The sequence below is a fragment of the Myotis myotis genome, unplaced genomic scaffold (genome assembly GCF_014108235.1).
Source record: "Myotis myotis isolate mMyoMyo1 unplaced genomic scaffold, mMyoMyo1.p scaffold_m19_p_5, whole genome shotgun sequence".
Lineage (NCBI taxonomy): Eukaryota > Metazoa > Chordata > Mammalia > Chiroptera > Vespertilionidae > Myotis > Myotis myotis.
Genome location: NW_023416357.1, coordinates 96,003,818 through 96,030,600, shown reverse-complemented (window position 1 = coordinate 96,030,600; position 26,783 = coordinate 96,003,818). Strand labels below are relative to the sequence as shown.

Here is a 26,783-nt window from a genome sequence, read left to right as displayed (position 1 = left end):
AGATGTGCAGGAGGCAGCTGATCGACGTTTCTCTCTCATCGATGTTTCTAACTCTCTATCTCTCTCCCTTCCTCTCTGTAAAAAATCAATACGAAAAAATATATTTAAAAAAAAACAAAGAAAAAAACCACATTGATTGGTTGCCTCCTGCACACGCCCTGACCAGGGCCTGGGCCAGGGAGGAACGTCCTTTGGCCCTGATGCTCTATCCACTGAGCCGAACCGGCTGGGGCTCTGAAGGGCATTTTAGAAGTCTCATAAAATATTTGAATCATATACCTTTGACCCTAAAATACTATTTCTGAGTATATATATTTGCTCACGTATCCATGTACACACATGCAAGGATGTTCACTATAGCACATGTATACAAAGATATTCATTATAGCATTGTTTATTGTAGTCAAAGACTGGTATGATCTAAATTCCATCAATTGGAACCTGTTTATAATCAATCCATACAATAAAGTATTGCACAACATTTTAAAAGAATTTATGTCCTGATGTGGAAAGATATCCAAATTATGTTAAGGGAAACAAGTATGCATAATAGTACAAATTAAAAGATCACTTTTTCCCTTAAGAGGGGAACGTACATACCACTTGTGACATACACATGGACACACCTAAAAATTACAAGTTCTTTATTGGAAACAAGATTGAAGATCTGGAATGAGGTAGGTAGAATGAGTTTTACTTTTCCATTTATATTGTTTTGTACAACTGGAATTCTTCAGTTGAAATATGGAGTAATAATAATAACCCCACCAATGAATACAGAAAAATACAGTGTTTTCACCAAGTGATACTACTTTGTGGCATTTATACAAAGGAAGTAATTGAATGAGTGTGCAAAGATGAATGTACAAGGGTGATGAGTAAATGTAGTACTAAAACACAGAAAACAGCCCAGCCAGTGTGGCTCAGTGGTTGAGTATCGACCCATGAACCAAGAGGTCCATGGTTTGGTCCTAGGTTCTATCCCCGGTTGGATTCCCAGTCAGGGCACATGCCCAGGTTTCCGGCTCGATCCCCAGTCGGGGGCATGCAGGAGGCAGCTGATCTAGTCTCTTATCGATGCTTCTATCTCTCTACCCATCTCCCTTCCTTTCTAAAATCAATAAAAACAAATTAAAACACACACACAGAACACAACCCAAATGCCCTTTAGCACTGAACTGTTAAATACATTATGATGTACCCACACCCTGGAACGCTATGTGACTATTAATAAGAAGGAATGAGGCTACTATATGGAAAAGATATCCTAGATGTATTCTAAAATAAAAGGTAGGTTTCATAATAAGCTGTGTAATACAGCTTTTATGTTAAAGTATTTACATATACATATTGAAAAGTCTGCAAGAGTATGAAATATAAAAGGATACATGAATCCACTTTTCTTGAGTCATCATTCTCTAGTGACTTTAAATGGAGGTAAAGTTTCCAGATCTTAGCTGAAAGATGTCGTATTGACATTGTTTCAGATGGGCCTTCTAATTCCAAGGTTGGAGGCTAATCAAGGAGCACTTTCCCACGTGTCTGTATTGAGTGAGTTGGTGTACTGGTACGTACTCAGTTCTTTCTTCACTTATTCTCATTTAATCCTGAGAGCAAACACTATGAGTTTCTGTCATCATCTCCATTCATGATGCTCAGGGAAATGGAAGTAATTTGCCCAAGGTTACTCGGCTAGGAAGTATCTGTACAGTTACTGAGAAAACCAAATGAGATAGCAGCAGAAAAACAGATAATTCGATTCAAACCAGATAAATCTGGGTTCTTCAAGCCTTTTCCACTTCTGAGCCTTTGAGTCTGTGTCCCCTGCTCTGAGGGGCCTCTTCCTTCCAGGAGCCCTTGTCAGTGCTTCAAGGCCCAGGGAAAATGCTTCCTCTCCCAGGAAGTCCTCCCAGATTCCATCGCCCTTTTATCCTCACTAGTCTGATTTTATGCCCTCATGGCATTCAGCACAGACTGCTTTTCAGAGTGCCCTCCTGTGAGCCTCATCCCCACAGCTCTTGCAGGTTGGCCATGAGCACCCACCAAGTGCTGATGTGTAATAATGTTGCTTAGATCTTTTTATAAAGGGTAGTTTAGAATGAAAAAAAATCATCCAGTAGCCCGGTCTCTAGAGTTATCTTCTGTGTGTGTGCTTGAGAGAGAGAGAGAGAGAGAGAGAGAGAGAGAGAGAGAGAGAGAGAGGGAGAGGGAGAGGGAGAAAGAAAACCTTGGCAGGTCTCAGAAAATATATTAATATGCACACAGATTAACCTATTTTTTTGCTGTATAACTGAGGGTTTTCAGATTTTTTTTTTTGTATTGTAATCATTATTGAAAAAATGTTCATAGTATAGAATAAGTTGTGTTTGTAATGCCTGTAAAAATAGGTAGACTCCAGTGATGGCGAACCTTTTGAGCTCAGCGTGTCAGCATTTTGAAAAACCCTAACTTAACTCTGGTGCCGTGTCACATATAGAAATTTTTTGATATTTGCAACCATAGTAAAACAAAGATGTATACTTTTGATATTTATTTTATATATTTAAATGCCATTTAACAAAGAAAAATCAACCAAAAAAATGAGTTCGCGCGTCACCTCTGACACGCGAGTCGTAAGTCCGCCATCACTGCTAGGCTGTGTGCCTCGAATCCGGATGGACAAAGTGTCCTGCCCTTCGGGGGGCCTGATGAACTTAGGGTTCCCCTACAACCCTTACTTATGCCTGGCACGTCCTTTCCGCCATGGCCTCCATCCCCCTTGTTTCCTAAATCTGTGTTTTCAGATCCAACCAGGAATCTGCCCAGATTCCTGCTCTAAGAACTTACTTTTTGGTGAGAGGAGCATACTAAGGAAACAGACATACCAATAGCAGATTGTTCAAGGTGATACAAGGTATGAAAAGACAGCAACCGGGCAATGGGAGAGAGGGGGAGGGCGCCGCTTTGAAACAGGCTGGTCGGAACGGGGCTCTGTGCTCACGGGCCTCGAGTAGAGCCGGGAGGATGACAGCCAAGGGGCGGGGTGGGGGGTGGGGTGGGGGGAGGAAAAGAATCCGGAGAGGAAACTCCTAGGGCAAAGGCCCTGAGGCAGAAAAGCGCTTAGTCCCCGGGAGGACGGAAAGGCGGCCCGGCCCGTGTGCTGGAACCGCACGAGCGGAGCAGCGGCCGGCGCGAGATGAACAGAGGCGGCGGGACCGAACCCTGCGGGGACGCGATGGTCTCCGGGAGGAGGTCTGATTTTATTCCAGGGGCGGTGGCTTTAAAGCCACATTTGTAGGAGCGCAACCCGGCAGCTGGTGGGAGATGGTGCTGCACGCCGACCTCCCCACGCCCCAGGGCTCCTGGCCGCCGCCAGCGTGACCTGCAACAGGGCCCGTTTGCCTCCGAGTGGTCCACGCCCGTTTACGTGGCTGCCGGTCCCCAGACCCTGAGCCCCAGAGGCTGCCCCACCGGTACCCGCGGCGCGCAGGCCGCCCCAGGTGCGCACGGGGGGGGAGGGGGGGGGGCAGAGCCCTGCAGGCGCACAGCCCCGTGCGGGCACACAGGTGACAGGGCTGTTGCGCGCGGCCTGTTAGCGAGAGTCCGCGCAGAACTTTCCCCCTGGAAGCGGGGCCTCCCACTCAGCGCGGCCACGCGGGTTCCGGTCGGAGGAGGCGGGGGCTGCCGCGTGACGCCAGCGGCCGCACGTGGGCCGGGAGTGTGCTGTAGGGACAGGTGCGGGGGCTGCCTGCCTCACTCGCAAAAGCTCAGACGCGCCAGGGCCTCGGCACCCTCTCTGTTCGGCTCTCGGTTTCGCGGGCCGGCTGGGCGGCAGCTGCCGTCTAGTCCAGAGACGTGTCCCCGGAGGACGCGGGTTGCTCGCGGTGGAGGCGGGGAGATGGGCGGCAGAGATTTCCCCACGCTCCCCGTGATAAGCTCTGTGGGTGTGGGCCGCCCTGCAGGACACAGGAAGGGCCCGCCGGCCTGCAACCTGGAAAATTTTTCTTTGGGCTCTGAGGTTCGACTTGCCCATCTAAGAAATGGGACAGTGAAATACACAGATGGGAAGCACTTTGCACACTTGGACAGAAGTTGGGTGTTTTATTCAATTCCTCCATTTCCCTCCTCCTTGTGGAAGCCCAAGGGACCGGACTAACCAGGCTGTCACCCACCACGCCCTTCCAGCCCCGCGGCCCAGTGGCCGGATCCAATTTTGCGTCTCCTAGGGCCTGGAAGCACCGGAAAAACCCCCGCCCCGGGTGCGGTCGCAGGGCCGGTCACGTGACTCCCGCTGGAGGCCTAGGGGCTGGGGCAGCGGGCAAGTGCGCATGCGCACTTTTATTTTTTTTGGCTTGGACGCAACCACTGTCAGCTCTCCCCCCTCTTTCTACGACTTCACCCTTCCCGACGTGCTCTCTCTTTCCCCCGCCGATTGGTTATGTTATGGCAGACAGGTGGAGGAACCAATCACGGGGCTATGTTCAGACATCGGCACGCGGAACAGGTTGTATCGGACCAATGGGAACCCTCGGAGCGGACGCGCCCCAATTGGGCAGGGGAGGGCCCAGTGGGCGGTGCTTCCTCAGTCGGCATGTGGGCGGGGATCAGCAGCCGCAGAGGCGTCGACGGCGGTGGCGACGACGTTCCTTAGTTTTCGGTGTGGGCTCATTGGCGCTGGCACGGCTGCTGGGAGGGCTCGGTTGTCAGCAGCGGCGGCCCTACGGCGGGGGGCCGCGGCGCCATGGGGGGACGGTAGACGGGCTCCGACTCTAGAGGCGAGAGGCGGCGGCGGTCCTCCGGCCCTCGGCGACCTTCGGCGGGGCCCAGGGGTGGGGAGGCCCGGGGCGGGGGTCGTCCCGGGCAGCGCGGGGCCGCGGGGCGGGGCTCGCAGGTCGTCGGGGAGCAGGAGGCCTGGGCCGCCGCGAGGAGCCGCCGCCGGCCGCTGGGCCCCGCCACCGAGCCGCTTGACGACGACGCTTCCGCGGGAGCCTAGCCTGAGGAGGACGCGGCGGCGGCGGCGAGGCCGCGGGAGGCCGCGGAGGATGGAGGAGCGGAAGGAAGAGGGCGAGGCAGAGATTCAGGAGCACGGGCCCGAGCATTGGTTCTCCAAGTGGGAGCGGCAGTGCCTGGCCGAGGCCGAGCAGGACGAGCAGCTACCCCCGGAGCTGCAGGACGAGGCGGCGGCCGGGGCGCAGCCCGAGCACAAGCAACAGAAGCTGTGGCACCTCTTCCAGAACTCGGCCACCGCCGTGGCCCAGCTCTACAAAGGTGAGGGCCGCCGCCGCCGCCATCTTGCCGCCGCCACCACGGCCCGACCCTCGGCCGAGGGCTCCGGGCGGCCTCCCCGGCCCGGCCGCCGCCCCGCTGCCCCCTCCTCACAAGATGGCGGCGCGGAGGCCGGGCCGCGGGGGCGCCCGGGGGAGGCCGGGGCCGGCGCGGGGGAGGTCTGCTTTGGGGGCCGGCCCCGAGGAGGCCGCCCGCTCCTCGGGCCTGGCTGCCGGGGGGCCCGGGCCGGGGAGGGCAGGGGAGGAGCCCCCAGTCACAAAATGGCGAAGGGAGGCGACAGGGCCGGCCCTATTGTGCCCGAAGCCGGCCTCGGGGCGGGGACAGGGCACCTCCCTGCGCCGTGGCTGGGCCTCGGGCTGCGCCCCGGACCCCGAGGCTCCCCTTCCACCCCTCCGCGGCCCCCTTTTCTGCCTTCCTCCCAGTCACTGTGGGATCCCGAAACCCTGGAACAAAATGGCGAAACCTAATATGGCCGTTCCTGAATGATTGACGCCCAAATAACATTTCTTTCTCCGTCTTTTTTTTCCCCCTCCTCCCTTTTCCCACTTTTTCAGACCGAGTGTGTCAGCAACAAGGACTTTCTCTCTGGGTCCCCTTCCAAAACGCAGCCACCGCCGTCACCAACCTCTACAAAGGTAAAGATAACCTTGCTGCATTGCCGATTAGGGGAAGGGCGCCTGCGTCAGGGTGAAAGGCCCGCGTTCCAAATGTGTGGGCCACCTGTACCCGGACCCACACTGCCGGAGTGTTTGCTCCTGTACCCAAAGATGAACCCCGAGTGTCTTGCAACTTGGAAATGGTGGTATTCTAGCGAGATCGAGGATCTTCAGCTGGGGGCGATTTTGACGCTCCTCCCCTCTCCACCCCCCCCCCCCCCCCCGTACATTTGGTTACGTCTAGGGGCGTTTTTGAATGTCATCACTGGAGGGGCTGCTGAATATCCTGTTCGCTAGAGGCAGACCCGTTACCCTCACCCCATCCCACCTCCATGCCCCAAATGTCAAATAGTGCGCAGGTCAAGAAGCCCTGAGCTGACTTTGGGTGAGAGGAGCTTCTCTTCGGAAAAGGCGCCCAAGGGAAGAAAGTTAATGGTTTTGCACCACAGCGAGGTTGGGGGGGGGGGGCGGGGGGGGCGTGTGGAGAATTGTAGGCACCTTGTGGAAAAGATTCTTGTGATGGACAGCTTAGAGCATGATCGTCTGTAGCATTTGTAAGTGCGTTGTAAACTAGCTAATTGAAATAACCTGTGCCCATCTACACGCTGCGCTTCCCTAGCAACTTCAAGTATTTATCTTGGAAACTACCTTGTATCTACTTGTACAGCATTGACAGGAAATCTGTGTTCTGAGTGTAAGTTAAGAGTTGTGTTTTATGGTAGTGCCTTTCTGGAGTTAATTTTTCTCTTCTGTGATGACACGGAGATATGTTAAAGTAAACGTTCTTGCCCATTGTGCTCTCTTCGTGACAATGGGTTGAGATTTTGTGTCTTACTGATTTTGAAGATTTGGAAATTTGGGTTTAATTTTTGGGGGGTGGGGCAAGGTTTCTATGGAAAAAGGATTTGAATTTGACTGTTAATCTTAATAAAGATATGATTAAATGCTTTCAAACTTCTAGAAGCTGCTGGTAACAGTAATGGAACTCATTGCATTTCAAAATTATCAAAATAGGCTGTGGAGTGACTTGATTCTCAGATTCTTTTTTTTGTGTAAGAATGTGCAAATGATGGTAGCATTCTATAAGAAAAATACTCTATTGTGAGATTTTGTGGGTAGAATTTGCATTTTTTTGAGAATGTAAACTGAAACTGGTGAGTAAAATGTTAATTTTAGGGAATGAGGAACCGATAGTCCAGGCTTATCAAAAAAAGGGAAACAATTAAAACGTGCCCCAGGGATCAACTTTGATTTTATTGTTAATCCTCATCTGAGGATATTTTTCCATTGATTTTTCTAGAGTGGAAGGGGGGGAGAGAGGGAGGGAGATTAACAGAAACAGATATGAGAGAGACTGTCAATTGGTTGCTTCCCCTGCACATAACCTACAACCCAGGTACAAACGAACCTGCCTGATGCTCAGAAGTACATCAGCCAGGGCAAGTTCCTTAAATTTTGACTCCTGAGTAGTTTGCTAACAGAAATATTCTCTGGGATGGCTCTTGGTTTCATCCAGACAGGGAAATTTGAAGTAAGACATAGAACTCATTTTTTAAAATACTCAGATTTCTTGGGGCATAACTTACATGCTTTAAAATTACCCTTTAAAAACACTTGACAAACACTGTTAAGAAATTCTATCTCCACCACAGTCCCTAAGCAACCACTGATCTGATTGTTGAATAATGGTTTTTCCTGTTTCCATAATTTCATAAATAGAACCTTACAGTATGCAGCTTTTGTGTATGGCTCCTTTTGCTGAGATTGAGTTCACATTGCATGCATTAATAAATAGCTCAGTGCCTTTTTTTCTTTTTCGTTTTGTTGAGTAGCTTTCTGTTGTATGATGGTACCATGGGGTATCCATTTGCTTGTTGCAATTGGCTTTTTATTTAAAGGTGAAGGCAACACATTTTTAGTGCCTTGTATGTGCCAGGTTTGCCTAGGTCAGCGGTCGGCAAACTGTGGCTCTTTGGCCCCTTGAGTGTGGTTCTTCCACAAAATACCATGTGTGGGCGCGCATGTACAGCGCGATTGAAACTTCGTGGCCCCTGTGCAGAAGTCGGTATTTTGTGGAAGAGCCACACTCAAGGGGCCAAAGAGCTGCATGTGGCTCGTGAGCCGCAGTTTGCTGACCACTGGCCTAGGTTATACAAAAATAGGAATGCTTTCTAGTTTTTTTTTTTTTTTTTTTTTTTTTTTTTTTTAGTTTTTGGTGCTCTTGTCTACAAGATTCTACTTCTTTAGGGCTAAAGCTGGCAGTTTTCTTTAGTGCAAATTCTTCATATAAGTAGATGGGCTTAGAAGCTGAACTTTGAAATCTCCAGTTGATTACTTGATTTACAAAAAGTCTATTAGTTTTATTTGTTTAGAAACAATGTAATATTCATTTATTTAGAAATAGACATCACCTGAGATTCTTGCATTATTGCAAATGCTGAATTGCAAATGCTGTATTGTTAGACTGAATTACTCTTACTTTGTATTTTATTTTTGTTAAATGCATTCCTTTGTACCTGATAGAAAAGGTAAGTTGTGGTTTGTGGAGTTTGGTAGTGTAGCAACATTTTTTATCTGATTTAAGGAGAGTGTGGATAGTGCTCTGAAGTTACATTGTTATTCCTTTTCAGGGTGTGGTGTAGAGAACACAATTCAACTGTAGGAATAATTGAATGCCGTAAATAGGTCTAATAAAATTGGCAAGGTAGTGTCACAAGTGTATGCAGCATTAAGTAGTGGTAAATTTCAATCAGAATGTTCACAGTTCTGATTATTTAAATGTAATTTACAAGGGGGGCAATTTGAGGGGATCTTTTTAATTGGGTGGTGCTCCTGTATTTTGTATGATTAAGCAATTAACCTAGCAAGCTAAAAAATGGCTCTTTTTGCAGCCTAGGAGTAGCTTGGTACATTCACCAACTTCTTCATAGTCTCTAAAAATGAGCACATTGGAAGGTCAGAAATGAGGTACAAGCCTAGAAGAGGGCCCCTGTGGTCTTACGAAAAATTGAACATTATGTTGGTTAGGCAGAAAATATAGCTGGAAGGATTTGGAGGAGAGTGAGTTGGGATATGTGAGTGGACAGAATTCAACAAAATGGAATGCATGCTTCCTTCTCCACAAAGTAGGGCCAGACTTTGCCAGCCTTTTTTGGAAAGGGGAAGGAAAATCCTGATGCTGGTTCTCGTTTTTATGTTGATTTGATAACTCTAAAGAGGGCGATGTTCGTTCAATATTCAGTCAGGTTGTGTCTCCTTTGCCTAGTCTAGTGCATTTTTTGATGTCTGCAACTAAAGGGAGTGAAAAGTTACTGAGGTCATTTTAATATATTCCAGGTTGATGCTTACTGGGAAATACTGGCCAAGCCTGTGTGTTGCTTCTTAATTCCACCACCCACCCACCACATTTTCTTGGGTGATTGATTTCCAGTCTCTGTCTTTTGACTCTTCATTAGGAAAGTACATATTCTCCTTATCTAATTCCAGATTCCTCCTTCATGGGCTACTTGTTTAGGTTGTCTTCTAGGACAAGGCCATCCTAGGAGCCTCACATGGTCAGACTGAGGTGTCAGCTGGTGCTCAGCTCTTCAGCAGCCCCTATAAGCTAGTGCTTTTGATATTAACCTGTAGAGCCACTTCTTTGTTTCTCTCAGTTTGTGAAGGTTTTTCTTCTTTAATTCTTTTTTTTATGCTATGCCTTGTTTGCCTCTTCGCATTTTAAAACTGCTTCTGAAACTTCAGTTGCATGCTGAGTTCTACCACATGTTGAGAGCTTTCTCTTGATATTGTTTATATTAAAGATGTTTCTGGTCTCCCTGTTAATAGCATTTGCTCCAGGCCAGCAACCTTATGGAGTCTACTGCTGGATTATCTGAGTTCAGAATTTAGACTTAATATAACATAGCAGTAAACTTCTGGAGACAGACAGTGGAGCAAGATGTTTACCCATTGTGCTCCTTCATTTTCTTAACTGTAAGTGGCAGGGATTAGTCTTCACAGCTTAGTACAAAGCTCTTAGTTTAGTGCTGGCATATAGTGAGTATTCAAGTGTTAGGGTTGACTGTTGGTGATCAGGTTTTATTTTTTCAGATGTTTCTGGCTGTGGGCAGTACTGAAGAGGAAGGGAAGATACTCTAATTTATTTTTTGTCTATACTTTTTTTCTTGTGTTGGAATAAACTACATGGTGTGTACTTTACTTCATTTTCCCCTAAAATGGCTAAGTATAATAAAATTTTCAGGTGAAAAATAGTATGCTTTTTGAGACATCTTGGTGCTAAATTCTGTTTATAATATGTTGTCTCACTACAGTGGGCCATTTTGGATATATATGTATTATACACACACACACACACAAATATATACATATAAACTGAAAGTGAACTGAACATACTGAAAATTTGTGGATTGATATATAAGCAAACGGGCAGACAAGCATATGCTGCCTGAAGACAGATACTGGGATTTCAGCTTTTTACAATTTTTGGAGCTTGTTTGTGACTATCCTTGCTGCAAAAACTATTGAACTTTAAGACTTTGTACAAAATGCCTTAGTATGGATCACAGTTAGAAACTCTGTCTTAAATTGTATTAAACTTATAAGGAGCAGTAGTAGCCTCAGTTATTCCTAATATTGTTATTAGATTCTGTCTGTAATTTTTTAAAAATATATTTTTATTGATTTCAGAGAGGAGAGGGAGAGGGAGAGAGATAGAAACATCAATGATGAGAGAAAATCATTGATCAGCTACCTCCTGCGTGCTTCCTACTGGGGATAGAGCCCACAACCTGGGCATGCCTGGAATCGAACCCAGTCCGGAGACCGATGCTCTATCCACTGAGCCAAACCGGCTAGGGCAGTGGTCGACAAACTGCGGCTCGCGAGCCACGTGCAGCTCTTTGGCCCCTTGAGTGTGGAGTACCCTAATTAAGTTAATAACAATGTACCTACCTATATAGTTTGTTTAAAAAATTTGGCTCTGAAAAGAAATTTCAATCGTTGTACTGTTGGTATTTGGCTCTGTTGACTAATGAGTTTGCCGACCACTGGGCTAGGGCTGTTTGTAAGTTTTTTTTTTAAAATATATTTTACTGATTTTTTACAGAGAGGAAGGGAGAGGGATAGTTAGAAGCATCGATGAGAGAGAAACATTGATCAGCTGTCTCCTGCAACACCTCCTATTGGGGATGTGCCCGCAACCAAGGTATATGCCCTTGGCCGGAATCGAACCTGGGACCCTTCAGTCTGCAGGCCGATGCTCTATCCACTGTGCCAAACCGGTTAGGGCTGTTTGTAAGTTTTTATAAAAGACAATAATTTTACTTAATGTGTAAAAGGCTGTTTTGGCAGCAAATACCAGAAAAATACAAGTTAGGCTGGCTTCAGTGGTATGGACATGGATTGGCTCCTCACTTGGAGGGTGAGGTTGACTGAATTCAGTGGCTCAGTCTCCCTGGCTCTGCACTCTTGTGTACTCACACATGTATGTATGAGCTTTGTCTTCAGGCTAATTACAGTAAGTTGGCAACTCACATCTTAGAGCCACTCAGTAAAGCTTAGAAGAGCCAGGAAAGTTTTTTCCCCAGGAGCTACTAGCAAATGACTTCTACAGTTTCTTGGCCAAAATTGGGTCACATGCTTACTCAGAGCTCAGCATCATAGCCACAGTTTGGGATTGTGCAGATTAATTAAGGACTAAACCACATGTTCCACCCCTTAAGCAAATTTGCTGCAGAAGCTTCCCTAAGAGCTATTCAAACAAAAACTTGGAGGGCCTTTAGAAAAGGAAGAAGGATGGGATGCCAGGCAACTGTGGCTGCAATGATTCTTCCTTGGTTCCTGCCCTTTGTTTTGTGTGGTAGGTGAAGATTAAGTAAACATGTAATTAGCTAGAAGTTAGTGCTTATTTTTGGATACTACCTCTTTGGGGGATACATAGTTATTTTCTTAAAACAATTTTATTTTGGCTATGACTCAGATATTTGTTTCTTTTTTTAAAAAACGTTTTTTATTAATTTTAGAGAGGGAAGGAAAGGGAGAGAGAGAGCTCAAAACATCAATAATGCATGTCCCACACTGGGGAATGAGCCTGAAACCCAGGCATGTGCCCTGATCGGGAATCCAACCAGTGACCTCTTGGAGCATGGGTCAACATTTCGACCACTGAGCTGAGGCACACGAGCAGGGCCAGATCTTTGTTTTTGATTACCCCCCGCCCCCCCCCCCCCCCCCAGACTGTTGGGTTAGTGCAGATTTGATTCTTAAGTATTCCTTTGAAGAGTTGCTTTGATGTAGTGGTGTGCTATTCTGGTTTGTAGATCCTCTAAGGCAGGGGTGGGGAACCTTTTTTTTGTGCCAAGGGCCATTTGGATATTTATAACATTATTCGAGGGCCATAGACAGTTAACTTAAAAATTAGCCTCCTATATTTGATCAAACAATAACTTACCCCTAGTGCTTTCACAAGGCCAGATCAAATGATTTATCGGGCCTTACGTTCCCCACCCCTGCTCTAAGGAGAATGGAAAATGGCTTCTCTATTGTTGAGGAAGAAATACCTTGTAGAAGTAACTGTGCCACCTAACTTTGGGTAAGGCCCTTGGAGCCTCAGTTTCAGTTCCTTAGTTTATGAAATTGGAATATTTGCTTTGGTGGACTCATAAGGTTTGTGAGTATCAGAAAAACAATGAATAGTGAAATCTGATTAATTTTGTCAGTGTATCATGTAAGGAAGTGTTGCATTTGGTCTTGACCTCAGAAATCATTTGACAACTGCCCCATTCCAGTGGTTTGGAGGGTTAGACTTCTAAAAATCTCTCAAATTAAAATTTCAGCTGCTTATATTCAAACATTTTAAAAAAAATATGAAATGTGGGACATCTGACTGCCATGAATCAGTATTTCTTGAATGAGGATATGAATGTGTTATGATTAAAGGTTAGATTGACATTTTGTGATGCCCTTGGGGTTTGCCTAACCTTCAAGCTTAATGGCCCTTTTCCATGGTGACATTGGTGTCAGATGGTATTGGACCAAAGACTGTCCCCCACTGTTTCTTTGAGATGTACTTTGAGAATTTGGGTAATATTGTCAGGGTTCAGATGTATTCAAAGCAGTCTAGCTGAGAGTTTTCAGGAGGCCATCCTGTGTGTTTATGTTTAGCTGGATACTAAATTAACCTGCGATTTAAATTAAAAGCTAATCTAGTCATGCCTAAGATTCTCCAGTAAGCATTTAGGTTTTTCCTACTTAGTTGAAAGTATTGCGGGAGGGTTTTTATTTTCAACCAAGTAGCTAAAGTCCTAAATAAACATAGGACTATATTTTAAATGCTTTAGTGTCAACATGAGATTTTCTATTTAGGGAAAATAACAGGTTGGATTAATCTGGGTGGGAAAGTAATTGAATTTGTTTTCAGGAGATGTTAATGGTATAAAACTAAGCTATGTCCAGGCAATGCAAAAGCGTGTACCAGAAGACCTTAAATGTCATATCTGCTTTTCTCCTACTCTATCTTCTAGTAGGTAAAAGTCACAAAATGCCTAATTTTTAGTGTGCTCTTGGTTTGGATAATGAAACTTGTGCAGAATTTTTGAGATGAAATGATTTGTCGGTTGCATACACTATAAAAGAAGTTCACAACTAGTTATATAACTCATCGACACCAGTGAATATTGAGTTTTCCAACTTTCTTCAAATCTGATTAAATCATCAACTCCTTGCAGATCTAAATTTTGAGACTTTATTGTGCCTTTAATCAGAACAAACCAAAACTTTGTTTGCCAAGCTCTTTCTTTCCCGGATTGTCAGTTTCTTTAAACTAAACCACCTTACTGAAAGTTTGTAGCAGGTGTAGCTTCTCTTTTTTGCTGTCTGTTTTGTCAGATGTACATTTACATGTCTGCTTCATCTTTGTGCCATCAAAGCCTGCTTTGGGTTTGTTGTGTCCCTTTCATGCTTCCAACTTTTTCCCCTCTGTATATCTAGTTCTGGGCCTACCTCCATTTAGTTCTTGAAAAATGAAATTTCCTTAGTCATTGTGTTTGGAAAAAGAGAAGCTTCTCCAGTTATGAACTTGATTACAATTCTTTTAGGTGTAGGGCAGGTTTTTAGAAACCTGGGTTCCTCTAGGTCAGTGATGGAGAACCTTTTGAGCTTGGCGTGTCAGCATTTTGAAAAACCCGAACTTAACTCTGGTGCCGTGTCACATATAGAAATTTTTTGATATTTGCAACCATCGTAAAACCAAGATTTATATTTTTGATATTTATTTTATATATTTAAATGCCATTTAACAGAAAAATCAACCAAAAAAATGAGTTTGCGTGTCACCTCTGACACGCGTGTCATAGGTTCGCCATCACTGCTCTAGGCTCATATATTTTGTGTTTCTTCTCCCTTCTTTGGGATGGGCTTAGTTTTCTTGATGACTTGATTTCTCTTAAAATGCTTCCATTTCTTCAGAAAACTTAAGGTCTAGACCAGGGGTGGGCAAACTTTTTGACTCGAAGGCCACAATGGGTGCTTAAACTGGACCGGAGGGCCGGAACAAAAGCATGGATGGAGTGTTTGTGTGAACTAATATAAATTCAAAGTAAACATCATTACATAAAAGGGTACGGTCTTTTTTAGTTTTATTCATTTCAAACGGCTGGTCTAGACACAACTTAACAAGGTCATCTTAGAATTTTTATATACTCCTCTAAGGGGTGGCTTCATCTAAGTCTTTAAGACTGAGAGGTGGAAAAGTGCTCTATTGTCCTCTTAAATACAATTTGCCTTTAAGATGGAGTTCATGCTTCCTTTTTGTTTATGTGAAATGAGAAATCAGAAGACATTGATTCATGTAAGTTGGCCATTATTCTGGTAGTGAAATACTGGAGAAATGACTTCATTTTTAAGCTGCTTTTTATATCTGTAAAATTAGAATCTACTTTTTCAAAATTGGGATGGAGTTTTAATATTTTTAAGAGTGCTCCCATGGACAACTTCCCTTTTTCTTTTTAACTTTTTGGCAATAAGGAATGATCATCTGGTAAGGAATAACTTTTGTAATGTTCTGCTTGTGTTGCCCTCTTTGCCATCTTTTTTTAATAATAGAAATTCATACAGTTTAAGAGCCTCTGTGATGTCTGAATTCTTGTTTTTCTTCTTGGGACACTGCTCTTCATTGATTATTGCTACTCCTTTCAGAATTTATCTTTGTAGCAGACAAGGGATTTAAAAAGAAAAAAAGGCCATGCTGGGCCGCATGGCTCAATGGTTGAATGTAGATCTATGAACCAGAAGGTCACAATCCAAATCCTGGTGAGGGCACATGCCTGGATTGTAGGCTCGATCCCATTGTAGGGTGGGCGGAAGGCAGCTGATCATTGATTCTCTCATTGATGTTTCTCCCCCCCCCCCGCCCCCCTTTCCTCTCTGAAATCAATCTGTAATAATAAAAGTGTAATATGCTAATTATAGACTGAACATCTTTCCAGACTACCTCCCAGACGAAGCCGGGGGTTGCGAAGGAAGCCTGGGTCCTGGGTGTCTGCCGGCGGCGGGAGGGAAGCTCAGGTCTTGGGTGCCAGAGGGAAGCCGGTGCTGGCATCCGGGGGAAGGAAGGACTACTCTTGCATGAATTTTGTGCATCGGGCCTCTAGTAAAAATATTTCTAAAAAATTACAGGTAGTTCTTCTTTATCTCTGGATCTATTGTAAAAGCAGATTCTTGCTTAACAAAAAATCATCTACATTTCTTGGCCTTTTATTGATTTCAGAGAGGAAGGGAGAGGGCGAGAGAGAGAGAGAGAGAGAGAGAGAGAGAGAGAGAGAGAGAGAGAGAGAGAGAAACATCAGTGATGGGAGAGAATCATTGATCAGCTACCTCTTGCACACCCCACACTGGGGATCAAGTGCAACCCAGACATGTGCCCTGACCAGGAATCGAACCCTGACCTCCTTATTCATAGGTTGATGCTCAACCACTGAGTCACACCAGCTGGGCTATTAAAGATATACTGGTGGTTTTCTGCTGCTTGAGTAGCACAACTAAAAATAAATTTCAGGGATTGTTTTCTTGAACATTCTGGTTCTTTATATAAGGGGGAAAAATCTACAGGGAGACTGGGAGGCCAGAAATTTTAAGGCAAGGTCTTTTGGAATTGGAATGGTTATGAGTTTATGGAAAACTGTTGGGTACTGGAGTAGAATGAAGCTATACCTAGGGAAATGAGTGAAACCTTTTTGTTTCCACGTACTGTTCAGTTTTGTTGAGTAGTCGATCCGAATTAATTTCCCCCGTTTCTAAAAAGTTTGCTGCTGCTTTCAGTATGTTCCCCTGGTCAGTGCTGAACTGGTCAGTAGGAGTGCATCTCCAAAATAACATGATGAATGCTGCTGGGTGAGCGAGGCCTGATTGATATGCAATATTTAGTCATCCATTGAACGATCCTATTTAGAATTCATGAGAATTCACTTTTTTTTTTCTGAAGGAGAGCAGTATAGATTAATGGATAAGAACCGCAGTCTCTTGAGCAAAGTTCTAGGTCTTGTAGTATATATTATTCTGTGACCTTCGTGAAGTTACTCAGGCGCTCAATTCCTGTTTTCTCTTGCAATAAGGGGACAGCAATACCACTCTCAAGATACGGACTTGTATTAACCTTTTCTCAGGTGAAGCTGAGTATAGATAGTACTAATAAACATTTAATAATTTACCCATTGTTAACATTATTAAACGAACTAGTTTCATAGCAAGCTTTTTAAGGGAATAGCAATTTAAAGATGGAAATTTGGCTAATAAGTAGTCTCTCTTTTAAGTTTTGTAAAGAACATGGCAGAAGCTCCAGGACTATGTGATATGTTATCTGACTTTAGAACATTATGATTAAATGTGATGTATAACAAACAAAAATATAATTCATAGATTACTGATAGATTTAGAGCACTCCATACTTCATGATACTCATTTTGGTTAACTTGTAAAATTTTCTTTTTTTTTTTAAATGCAGCATGGTTCTACTGATGATCATGTATCATTTTCTTTTTTCCAACAGAAAGCGTGGACACCCATCAGCGAAGTTTTGATATTGGAATTCAGATTGGCTATCAGCGACGCAATAAGGATGTGTTGGCTTGGGTTAAAAAGCGCAGAAGAACTATTCGTAGAGAAGATTTGATCAGCTTCCTGTGTGGGAAAGTTCCTCCACCACGAAACTCTAGAGCTCCCCCAAGACTGACTGTAGTGTCCCCTAACCGAGCTACTTCAACGGAAACTAGCTCATCTGTAGAGACTGATTTGCAACCCTTCCGGGAAGCCATAGCTCTGCATGGTAAAGCCGTTTAAACATATTTCTTTGGAAAATGGTTAAGAGTGTGCCTGTGGATCCATTTTCATATTTAGGTTTAGGTCCAGATATATGATTTTTTTTCCCCCATTATAGTAACTACTTGCTCTAGAAATGTTTAAATAGAATGGAAGCTAAGAACATATATGGGCAAATTTTTTAATATTAGCCAACCCATTCTAAAAAATGTTTTTAGAAAGTTAGTTTGAGCTTACTGATTTTACAATAACAGTCTTTTGTAGCATTGATTAGAATTTATTGCTTTACACTTATATTGTACATGTTTTCTTACTCTCTGAGGCAAAGAGGAAGTTCTTGTGTTCTAAGAATTCTACCAGAGTAATAATTTTCTGGAGGAGCCTAGTCAATGACAGGCTGGTATAGCTCTCAGGGGAACTTCTTTTGACACCCCAAGTTCATGTGCCTGTAGAAGGTGAGAGTTGTGATGATGAACCAAGTGGGAGTGGGTAAATGGAAGAATAATCAACTTCCCTTATGTCTATTGTCCCTTAGGTTCCTTTGCTTTGTTAGGCAGACTGTCAGAGGACAGGTCCACTTCAGTAATTATTGCTACCATCTCCCCAGGCCAGACCTGTCATAAAAAAGACATTCTTGGCTGAGGGGTTTAATATTACTGGAGAAGTCTGGGTATGTATGTAGTCAATGAGTCTGTTGTTGCTTGTTCTCTAATACAGACTTTCAAATAGAACTAGGAGAAATACTTCTATAGGACAACATTTAATACTGCTATAAACAATAAAATAATACTTGATTGAAGCCAAGGTGAAACATGGATTGTGCCAGTGAGTAAGCATATAGAAGTGATTAGTGAGTCCTGTTAAAAGTTAACATTTGGGCCATAGTGTAGGTCATTTAAAACAAAGTAAGCTGGTAATAAAAATAGTGGAATATACACAAAGGGCTTCTGTATCCTTGAAACTTTAATGCTTATAGAGATTTTTGTTCTCTGTGGCAAACTTTGATTCCTTATCTTAAAACTAGAACATGGGATTTGAAAAGTTTTTGCCCCCTCCCCCCCCATTGTGAGTTAGTTTAGGATAAATTAAAAAATACAAAAACATTTATTGCAGGAAACTATGATGTATGGATGTGATATTTACTGCTTGCTCTTTCTAATAGAGTGGAATAGTTACGCCATCAGAACTTTCGAGACTCAGGCAAAATACAGATTTATCTGTTCCTATTGAATTATAGTTTCACATCTTTTACCATTAATTTGGAAAATTTACTAAAAGTATAGAGTTTGTCATATTAATTTTATTTAAAAAATATTTTAAATTGATTTTTAGAGAGAGTGAAAAGGAGAGCAAGTGAGGAACATCAATTTGTTGTTCCACTCATCTACGCATTGATTGGTTGGTCCTTATACGTACGTGCCTGATTGGGGATTGAACCCGCAAGCTTGGCATATGGGAACGATGCTCTAACCAACTGAGCTACCCATCCAGGGCTGTCAGATTAATTTTAATGCATTTGATGTAGTTGTCTTAAGTCTTTTGCTTCTTTTTTTATCAAGCGAATTTATGACTCGATATTTCTACTGTTAAAAGTGTCTTTTTCTATGTTAGGCAATATTATACTTTAGAAGATAGTTTTGAGAAACGTAAGAGCCACTCTTGTTTTCAGTTTTAATGCAGTTATATACAGGGGTAGGCAAAAGTAGGTTTACAGTTGTTCATTTGGAAAATAATACAATAATTAATAAATAACAATAGACGAATAATCTCTGTTTTGCATACTCAAAACTGTAAACCTACTTTTTGCCCACATTGTACAAAGGGCGAAGCCAGCCTTCTTCCCAAACAGCAACTATATTCTCCAAATCCCCTTACATTTTTTTAAATTGAATCTGTTCAGTTTGTGATTCAATATTTTACTGAACTTTCGGAATTTAAATAATAGGTTTAAGAAGGGATTCTTTATAGTTTTAACTTAGTTTAAGTTGTGAGGGTTTAAAAAAGTTTACTTACAAAGCTGTGTAGAAAAATAATCTTTTCCTTCAATAAATTTACCAGTAAATATAACAAGTAGTGCCAATCCAGAATATATCGGAGACTAAGTGGGCTCTTATTACTAGGGTCCATACACTGAATTAATGTAGTTAAAATTATGTGTGTTGTGGTAAAGTAATAGGGCCCCTTGAAAGAGTATACAGAAACATAATTGATACTGAGTTTTGTGCTCTAGTGGTTTTAGAGAGCATCAGCCTATTGGAAATACTAGTCTGATTTGAGTGTTTCAAGTAATTTGAATTATTTTTAATGGTAGGGTATTGTTAACTAAATTGTAAATACAGCTTAATGACTAACTTAGTAATGACTCATGATCTGTTTTATTGAATAGTCTGTAAATTGAAGTGAAAATTGTTCAGATGATCTTTTAAAATGTATTTGAAACATCTTAATTAGGGCACATGCTTGTCAGAATTCAGTTTTGCATATAATTTGCTTAGCCAAATACAATTGAAGGAAGAATTAAATTCATGAAGTTTGGAATGCAAGAGCGGGCATAGGTAAAAATAATTGGTATATTGAGGCAGACTTTTTTTTTTAAATATATTTTATTGATTTTTTACAGAGAGGAAGGGAGAGAGATAGAGAGTTAGAAACATCGATGAGAGAGAAACATCGATCAGCTGCCTCCTGCACACCCCCCACTGGGGATATGCCCGCAACCCAGGTACATGCCCTTGACCGGAATCGAACCTGGGACCCTTCAGTCCGCAGGCCGACGGAGGCAGACTTTTTGAGTTTATAATCAAAGCAAACATGAGTGTAGGTCACATTGATTCACATATTATGTCCTGTTCATTTTTACCAGAGGATAATTACCTTTCTAGTTTCTTTTTTTATTAAAGGACTAGAGCCCGGTGCACGAATTTGTGCACCAGTGGGGTCCCTCGGCCTGGTCTGCACCCTCTCATAATCCGGGACTCCTCGGGGGATATTGGACTGCTGATTTTGGCCCGATCCTTGCAGGCCAGGCTGAGGGACCCCACTAGTGCATGAATCCATACACCGGGCTTCTAGTATACATATAAGATCTTATGGTTAATCTCTTCCTGTCCTCCCCCTCCCCTCTTCCCTCTGAGATTCATCAGTCTATTCCACGTTTCCATGTCTATGCATTGAGCGTCTGCCCCCTGGTGGTCAGTGCACGTTATAGCTACCAGTCGAACAGTCGCTTAGGCTTTTATATATATAGATAATATTTTTTATTTTTTTTATTTTATTAATTTTTTACAGAGAGGGATAGAGAGTTAGAAACTCGAAGAGAGACATCCATCAGCTGTCTCCTGCACACCCCCTACTGGGGATGTGCCTGCAACCAAGGTACATGCTCTTGACTGAAATTGAACCTGGGACCCTTCAATCCACAGGCCCATGCTCTATCCAATGAGCCAAACCAGTCAGGGCTAGTTTTTTCTTTATCAGCTTCTAATTCTCACCTGTACCAAATGCACCCAAATATACCTAAAATATGTTCTTTATTCAAAGAAAATGGCAAAGATGTACGATATCTGTAGAGTACTTCATGTAGACAGTGAGGATGAGATCCCTCTGATCAGTACCCTCATCAGCTTTAGACTTTATACAGTTTCAATCAAAAGTGCATCAGTTAATGGTTATCAAACAGTTTCAATAAAAAATGTCAACCAAGGGGTATTTGAGGCTTAAAAACTATAATCCAGTGCATTATTTTGGAACTTATTTTCTATGTACTATGGGATCTAGTCATCTGATATTAAATTCAGAGAAGTCAAAGAATCACAAGCATACGCTAAACTGATTAGTCCTTTAGTCCTTGTTTTAACATTATCAAAAATATACTGAACAAATACTGAACAAATTTACTGAGCGCTGACTTAATGCCTGCCACCTTGTTTTTATTTAAACATATTTGAGATAGACCAAAATTATCTGGACCTTTTGTGGTTCTCTTTCTCATTGTCCCTCTTTTAGTCATCCATTCTCTTCTAGAAATTTTCCTTTTCTTCTCTTCTTAGGCTCTCAGACTTTTCCTCAGGCTCTCCCACTGACTTTAAATACTTCGAGGGCCATCTCAATCTTAATTTTCAAAATTTATACTTCAGTTGAGACCCTCCTTACTGCCAAATATAATGTGCACCATTGTCTTCTGGCGGACATCTCCACAGGTGTCCCACAAGCATCTATCTCAGATTTCAAATTAGACTCATCCTTCCTGCCCCAACCACAGCAAACACATGTCTTTTCCTCATTTAACCATACAGCAGACGTGTACATGCAGATTTTATAAAGTCTCTGGGCATGTATAAATGAATGGAGTGCTTTCTTTTCTGTTGAGGTCAACACAGTTGTATTAGATAATAATTTAATGTTTTGAACCCCGTTATGTGTAAGATATGTCTGGGGCAGTCTGGCTATGGATTCAGAAAAGGCTCTCTGGCCGTAACCGGTTTGGCTCAGTGGAAAGAGCGTCGGCCTGCGGACTGAAAGGTCCCAGGTTCGATATTCCGGTCAAGGGCATGTACCTTGGTTGCGGGCACATCTCCAGTGGGGAGTGTGCAGGAAGCAGCTGATCAATGTTTCTCTCTCATTGATGTTTCTAACTCTCTCTCTCTCTCCCTCTCTGTAAAAAATCAATAAAATATGTTAAAAAAGAAAAAAAAAAGAAAAGGCTCTCTGGAGGAGGTGAGACCGGGGCTCTAGGAATAACTTCCTGCTCTTATTTCCCAGTTCTGAATTGACCCATTTACCAGTCCATCTTTCCTGGGGCCATTGGGAGTTGATCTTTTGGATCTCTTCTCTTTACTGAAAAAATAACCTTTGTTTTCCTATGGCCTATAGGGTGAAGTCAGAACTCAGAATGGCATTGCAAGGGCCTTATGACTTGGTCTTAACCTTGGGTCAGGTATCTTAGTCATATTGTTTGATCTATTAAATACCGCTATTTTCTTTTTTTTCTTTTTGTGTCTATCTTCTCCATTCTCTTTTGAAATTTTCCCTATGCCTGTTTATCCTTTCAGATTAATTAAAAGTCTCTTGTGACAAAGCTTTCTTTCAGTTCTCATTTTCTCAATCTTTCACTGAACAGTATCTTTATCTTTGCTCTTCCAGTTTGAATTGTTTCCATGGCTTTTCCTTCCATTAGACAGGGGTACCTTAGGGAGATGGCCTTGTCTCACAGCTTCTGGCTTTAATAGAACCTGGTGTAGATGTGCTCTGGGCTTAATGCTGGTTCAGAGGTCTGTTAGGTAAATGGGTGCAACACAGTGTGGGCAGAGAACCTTTAGAAAGAGTTAAGGATACAGTTCCCTAGATGACTACAATATGGGTACACTAACTGGTGTTCCTTAGGAGTGCTACAAAGTAAACCTAAATTAGAACAACCAAGACTTGGAGTGGGGCCTGAGGATGACTCATAATAAGAACTATACTTTTAATGTTTACTTGGTGTCAGCACCCCACTAATAAGGAGGGTCTCCTTTAATCCACATTTTTACCTTGAGTCATTGCCATTTTATCAGTGAAGAAAGGTTTATTTGGATAAAATGGAAGCGGTCAGTAAGTAGTAAAATAGATATTCCAATTCTGTCTGAATATCTAAATGAATGTTCCTAACCACTGTGCCTCTTTGTTTGTACATTTGGGGTTTCTCTACTCCCTCCCCTTGGTAGGGCTAGGGGATGGGATGGGATAGGTCTCCAGGCCTACTTTTCTAAAGACATCAGAAAATAACATGAATTTGTATCTTTTGATGTTTTCCCCATAAGGAAATGTGGACAAGTAGGCTTGAAGATCAATGGCTGTGACCATTTAAACTTTGTATACAGGCTGCTTTCCCAGTATGACCTTGGGCAAGATGGTTAGCCTCTCCAAGGCAGTCTCCTTTGTTGTAAAAGGTGTAATACTTCCTTAATAAGGTGATGTAGTAAATGAGAAACTACGCAAAGTACCTACCCTTCCACAACACTGTGTAAGTGTTCTTTGACTTGAGAGGAGCAGGACCTTTGGTTAGTTCTAAGTCCTGTGAGTGCTCTCTCTGCTCCTGAATGCAAATTTAGACTTAGAGTTCCAGTGGCATTTGGGGATACTTTTTCCCCTCCCTTTTTAGTAAGGGTGGCTTTTTAAAATTTCAGAAATCACTCCAGAGGGACAGGGATAACTTGCAAATTACTGTTAATTACTTACATTACTTGCTAAGACCTTGAGCTTGTTTCATGTTGATATAAATCAGTGAGGTTGGTGATGTTCTCTTTCTACTGTGTGGGGAGATTCTGAGTTGGCATGCCCAAGGTAGTGGTTGTATCTGAGGGTTGTGTCTGGAAAAGCCTTAGATTGAAACCTAGTGTCTTTATTCTGAGTTCTGTTTGTCATCATGGGATTTAGGTGTTGTAAGGGTCCAGAGTAAGAATGGAACATGCCTTCATATAGGGAGAAGATGGAGACCTGGATGGAAGAGGAAGCAGGATGCCAAGTCAGACTTCGCTTAGACTTTATTCAAAGCCATGCTCTCATTCAAATCATCTCATAGGTGGTCTTTGTAGGTTTCTGGCCCTGGTTCAGACCATTCCAGAAAAATCAGAGACACTTTATTTTAGTTCCAGAAGTCATTTTGATAATCTCTACTGCTGTACTAGGAACTAACCCTACTGGGCTTGGGTTAACCCTTTGTAAAATTCATCAGTTCAAACTCAAAAGGCCTCTAGCACAATAGGGTCTCGTGTCTGGTGGGAACCATTGCTATTAAGTGGCATTTGGCTTTGAAATGTCACCTTGTCCAATTTTAAGTTTGTTTTGTTTAAAACAAGTTTAAAAAAATACAGTGTAAGTGCTGGGAGGGACTTAGGCAAACATAGGTAGTCTAGCCTTTAATACAAAACGAGAATTTGAAAAAGGAAAGAAAAGTAAAGTTTTCTTTTTTTTAAGAAATAACTTTGTGAGATAACAGTACCTATTTAGTGAGTATTGAAGTCTAAAGTCTTTGTTGTTGTGTTTTGTGTGTGTGTGGATGCAGTGTTATAAAATTCTGACTTTTGCAATTAAATTCCTTCTGTGGAAGGTTGTAGTCATTTAAAAAATAAAGTATTATTCTGTAGCCTTTCCTATTGCCCAGCATTTACTGAACATGGTAAATAGCAAGCGATATATTAGAGAGGCTAGTGGTAGGAGCAGGGTGATACAAAGGAGAATCAAATAATCTCAAGGAATTTCTAGTCTAATAGAATTACATTAGACAGTTTGAAGTTTATAAACCCAGGCAATCAGAGGGACAGTGCCAACTCCTTAGGAGTTAATAGGCTTCAATTCTGTTTTCTCCCTTTTTGCCTAACACAGTCTTTCTCAGAGGGTTGTGGAGATCCTTATTCTCATAAATTACTAAATTATTTGACAAATCCTTGGATCTGGAGAAACTGGGTATAGGGCCTTATAAGAAAAATGTAATTGTTGTTTGAAATTGTTTTCAGGGATATAAGGTCAGCTAGGAATTTTTACCTAGAAAAAATGTAAGGTAAGTTCTTAATTTGTCATACTTACATAAAACTGAGTAAAACTCTTCTTCCCCTAGAATTTATGGGAAACTAATTCTGGGCAGCCTGAATCACAACAGGATTGTCTTTCTTCTTGAGCACAGGTTTTGCAGCTTTTGTTGTTTTGTCATTGTTAGGCCTGTGTGCACTAGAGTGATAATAGAAGTTACTAAATCTTCCTCTTAAAGTTTCTTAGACAGTTGAGGTCTGTTTGGTACATTTCGGAAGAAATTTAAGTAATTGTACTTGGTTCTTCTCTGTCTCTCCCCCTTCCCTGTCACTCTTCATCTCTTCCATTTGTAAAGCTAAATATTTAGACACAAAATTTGACAGTTGAACACAACAATTTAGATTAACTATTTTTAAACTGATGGTATGTTATAAAAAGAAACTCCTTGGAACTGTCTGTTGCAGAGGACTATTTTGAACTGACCTGTGGGGGATTTTTGTACATCCACCCTTTAAAGTCCCTTTTCTCCTCTTGCCCAACTTCTAGCACAGTGTGTGGAGCTGTAGATTCTTAATAAATGCTTGAATGTTGTGGTCTGTATCTTCTTGAATAACAGCTGTCAAGAGTTACTTAACAGTAAAATGTTTTAAGAACTTACTTGGAAATTAAGATATAAGAGATTAATGCACCAAAGCCGTCTCATTTCTTAATTGCTTAAGATCAATTATTTCAAAGACTATTCTTTAAAATTCCTCTTAAGGCTGGAATTTCTAAACTAATGCCCATTGTTCAGACCAGCCTCTGAGAACAAGAATAATTAAGGCAATTAAGGTAGCATTAAAATTTTTGATGAAAAGTTGGCATTTTCTGTATGTTAATGTTAGATATAAGTTGCTGAACTTTCTGGGGGTCTAGGACTTAAAGCTTCCAGCATCAATGGTACAAAATTGCTTGAACTTGCAATAAAATTATTATGGCCTTTTTTTCTCCATTAAGGTGAAAAAGGAGTCCATATAGATAAAGGAATTCATGTAGCCATGTCTCAAAGCCAGTTTACTCACCTAGTACTTCTTAAAAAATCCATTGGTAGTTAATGAAGGGATTTAACATTTGAATTTATTATTTTTTTGCTAGTTTTCTGATTTTATTAATACTAATTTCTTGGAAAATTGAAAAATTTCCCAAAAGTAAATATTCAGTATCTTGTTATCCAACTATACAAAGATAACAGCAGTTAAATGTTTGGTGCATTTTCTTCCAGTCTTTTTTCAATGTATAAATATTAAAATTATTTCATAGTTGAGATCATACTGCAATATGTGGTACTGTATCTTGCTTTTTTTTCATTTTAACATGAGCATTTCCCCATGGCATTAAAACTGTCTTTGAAAAATTGAAAGCATTTTGGGCTGTCAGCGTAACTGAAAATGTTTTCTTGGTGTGACATGTATCTTTGTAATTGATTTGATTTAGTGTGCTTTGCTTCAATAAAAGTTCAGTATTGCAATTTACAGATTGGGGTGGGGAGTGGTCTACTTCAAATTACCAAAATCTTCCTAGTGGAATTTCTTTTTCAATGATTGAACTCCCCCTGGTGCATTTAAAACACCACACTTACACACAATGCTTTTTGCTTAAGCCTCTGAACACAACTTTGTGAAAAGGGAGGGCTATCCATTTGACTAGTGCAATTCATTTCAGATGCAAGAGTACCAGTTTCTTAGGGTTCAGTTAGGATATTAACCACTTTGTTCTAGTTGTGGGGATTTCAAATTCCCCGCTTTCTGCTGGAGGTGAGAAAACTGGTGGAGCACATCTGCAGAGGGTCCTGAACCTGTCTTGCTGAGTGGATCAACAGTAATAACAGTCTGCCTTCTCTTTCAGGGCTATCCCTCACAGGGCTGGGGGTGGGGAGGGGTGGGGTGGGGTAGGGTGGGGCAGTGGTGGTGGTAAGCAAATAGAGTGTAGACCTGGCTTCCAGGCCAGAGGCTGCTGGTGGAGGAAGGAGGTGGATTGGTTCTGCATTTACTCTTTCACTGCCTATGT

General features: G+C 42.3%; 1 protein-coding gene across 8 annotated transcripts in view; it reads left to right on the top strand.

Moving 5' to 3' along the window:
* Positions 1 to 3,108: 3,108 nt before the first annotated feature.
* Positions 3,109 to 26,783, top strand: part of CUNH16orf72 (chromosome unknown C16orf72 homolog) — a 35,785-nt gene continuing 12,110 nt past the window's right edge. For 2 of the 8 annotated variants that reach the window (XR_004967475.1, XM_036308706.1), the window contains exons 1-3: positions 4,433 to 5,247; positions 5,820 to 5,900; positions 16,963 to 17,238. Coding sequence is in view for 7 of the 8 variants with exons in the window: in XM_036308706.1 (XP_036164599.1) it covers positions 5,022 to 5,247; positions 5,820 to 5,900; positions 16,963 to 17,238 (583 nt within the window). In the remaining variant the exon portion in view is untranslated. Of the gene's footprint in view, positions 3,232 to 3,913; positions 5,248 to 5,819; positions 5,901 to 10,010; positions 10,172 to 16,962; positions 17,239 to 17,766; positions 19,665 to 26,783 lie in introns of those variants that run through there. The other 6 variants (XM_036308707.1, XM_036308711.1, XM_036308708.1 and 3 more) reach the window with 6 other exon arrangements.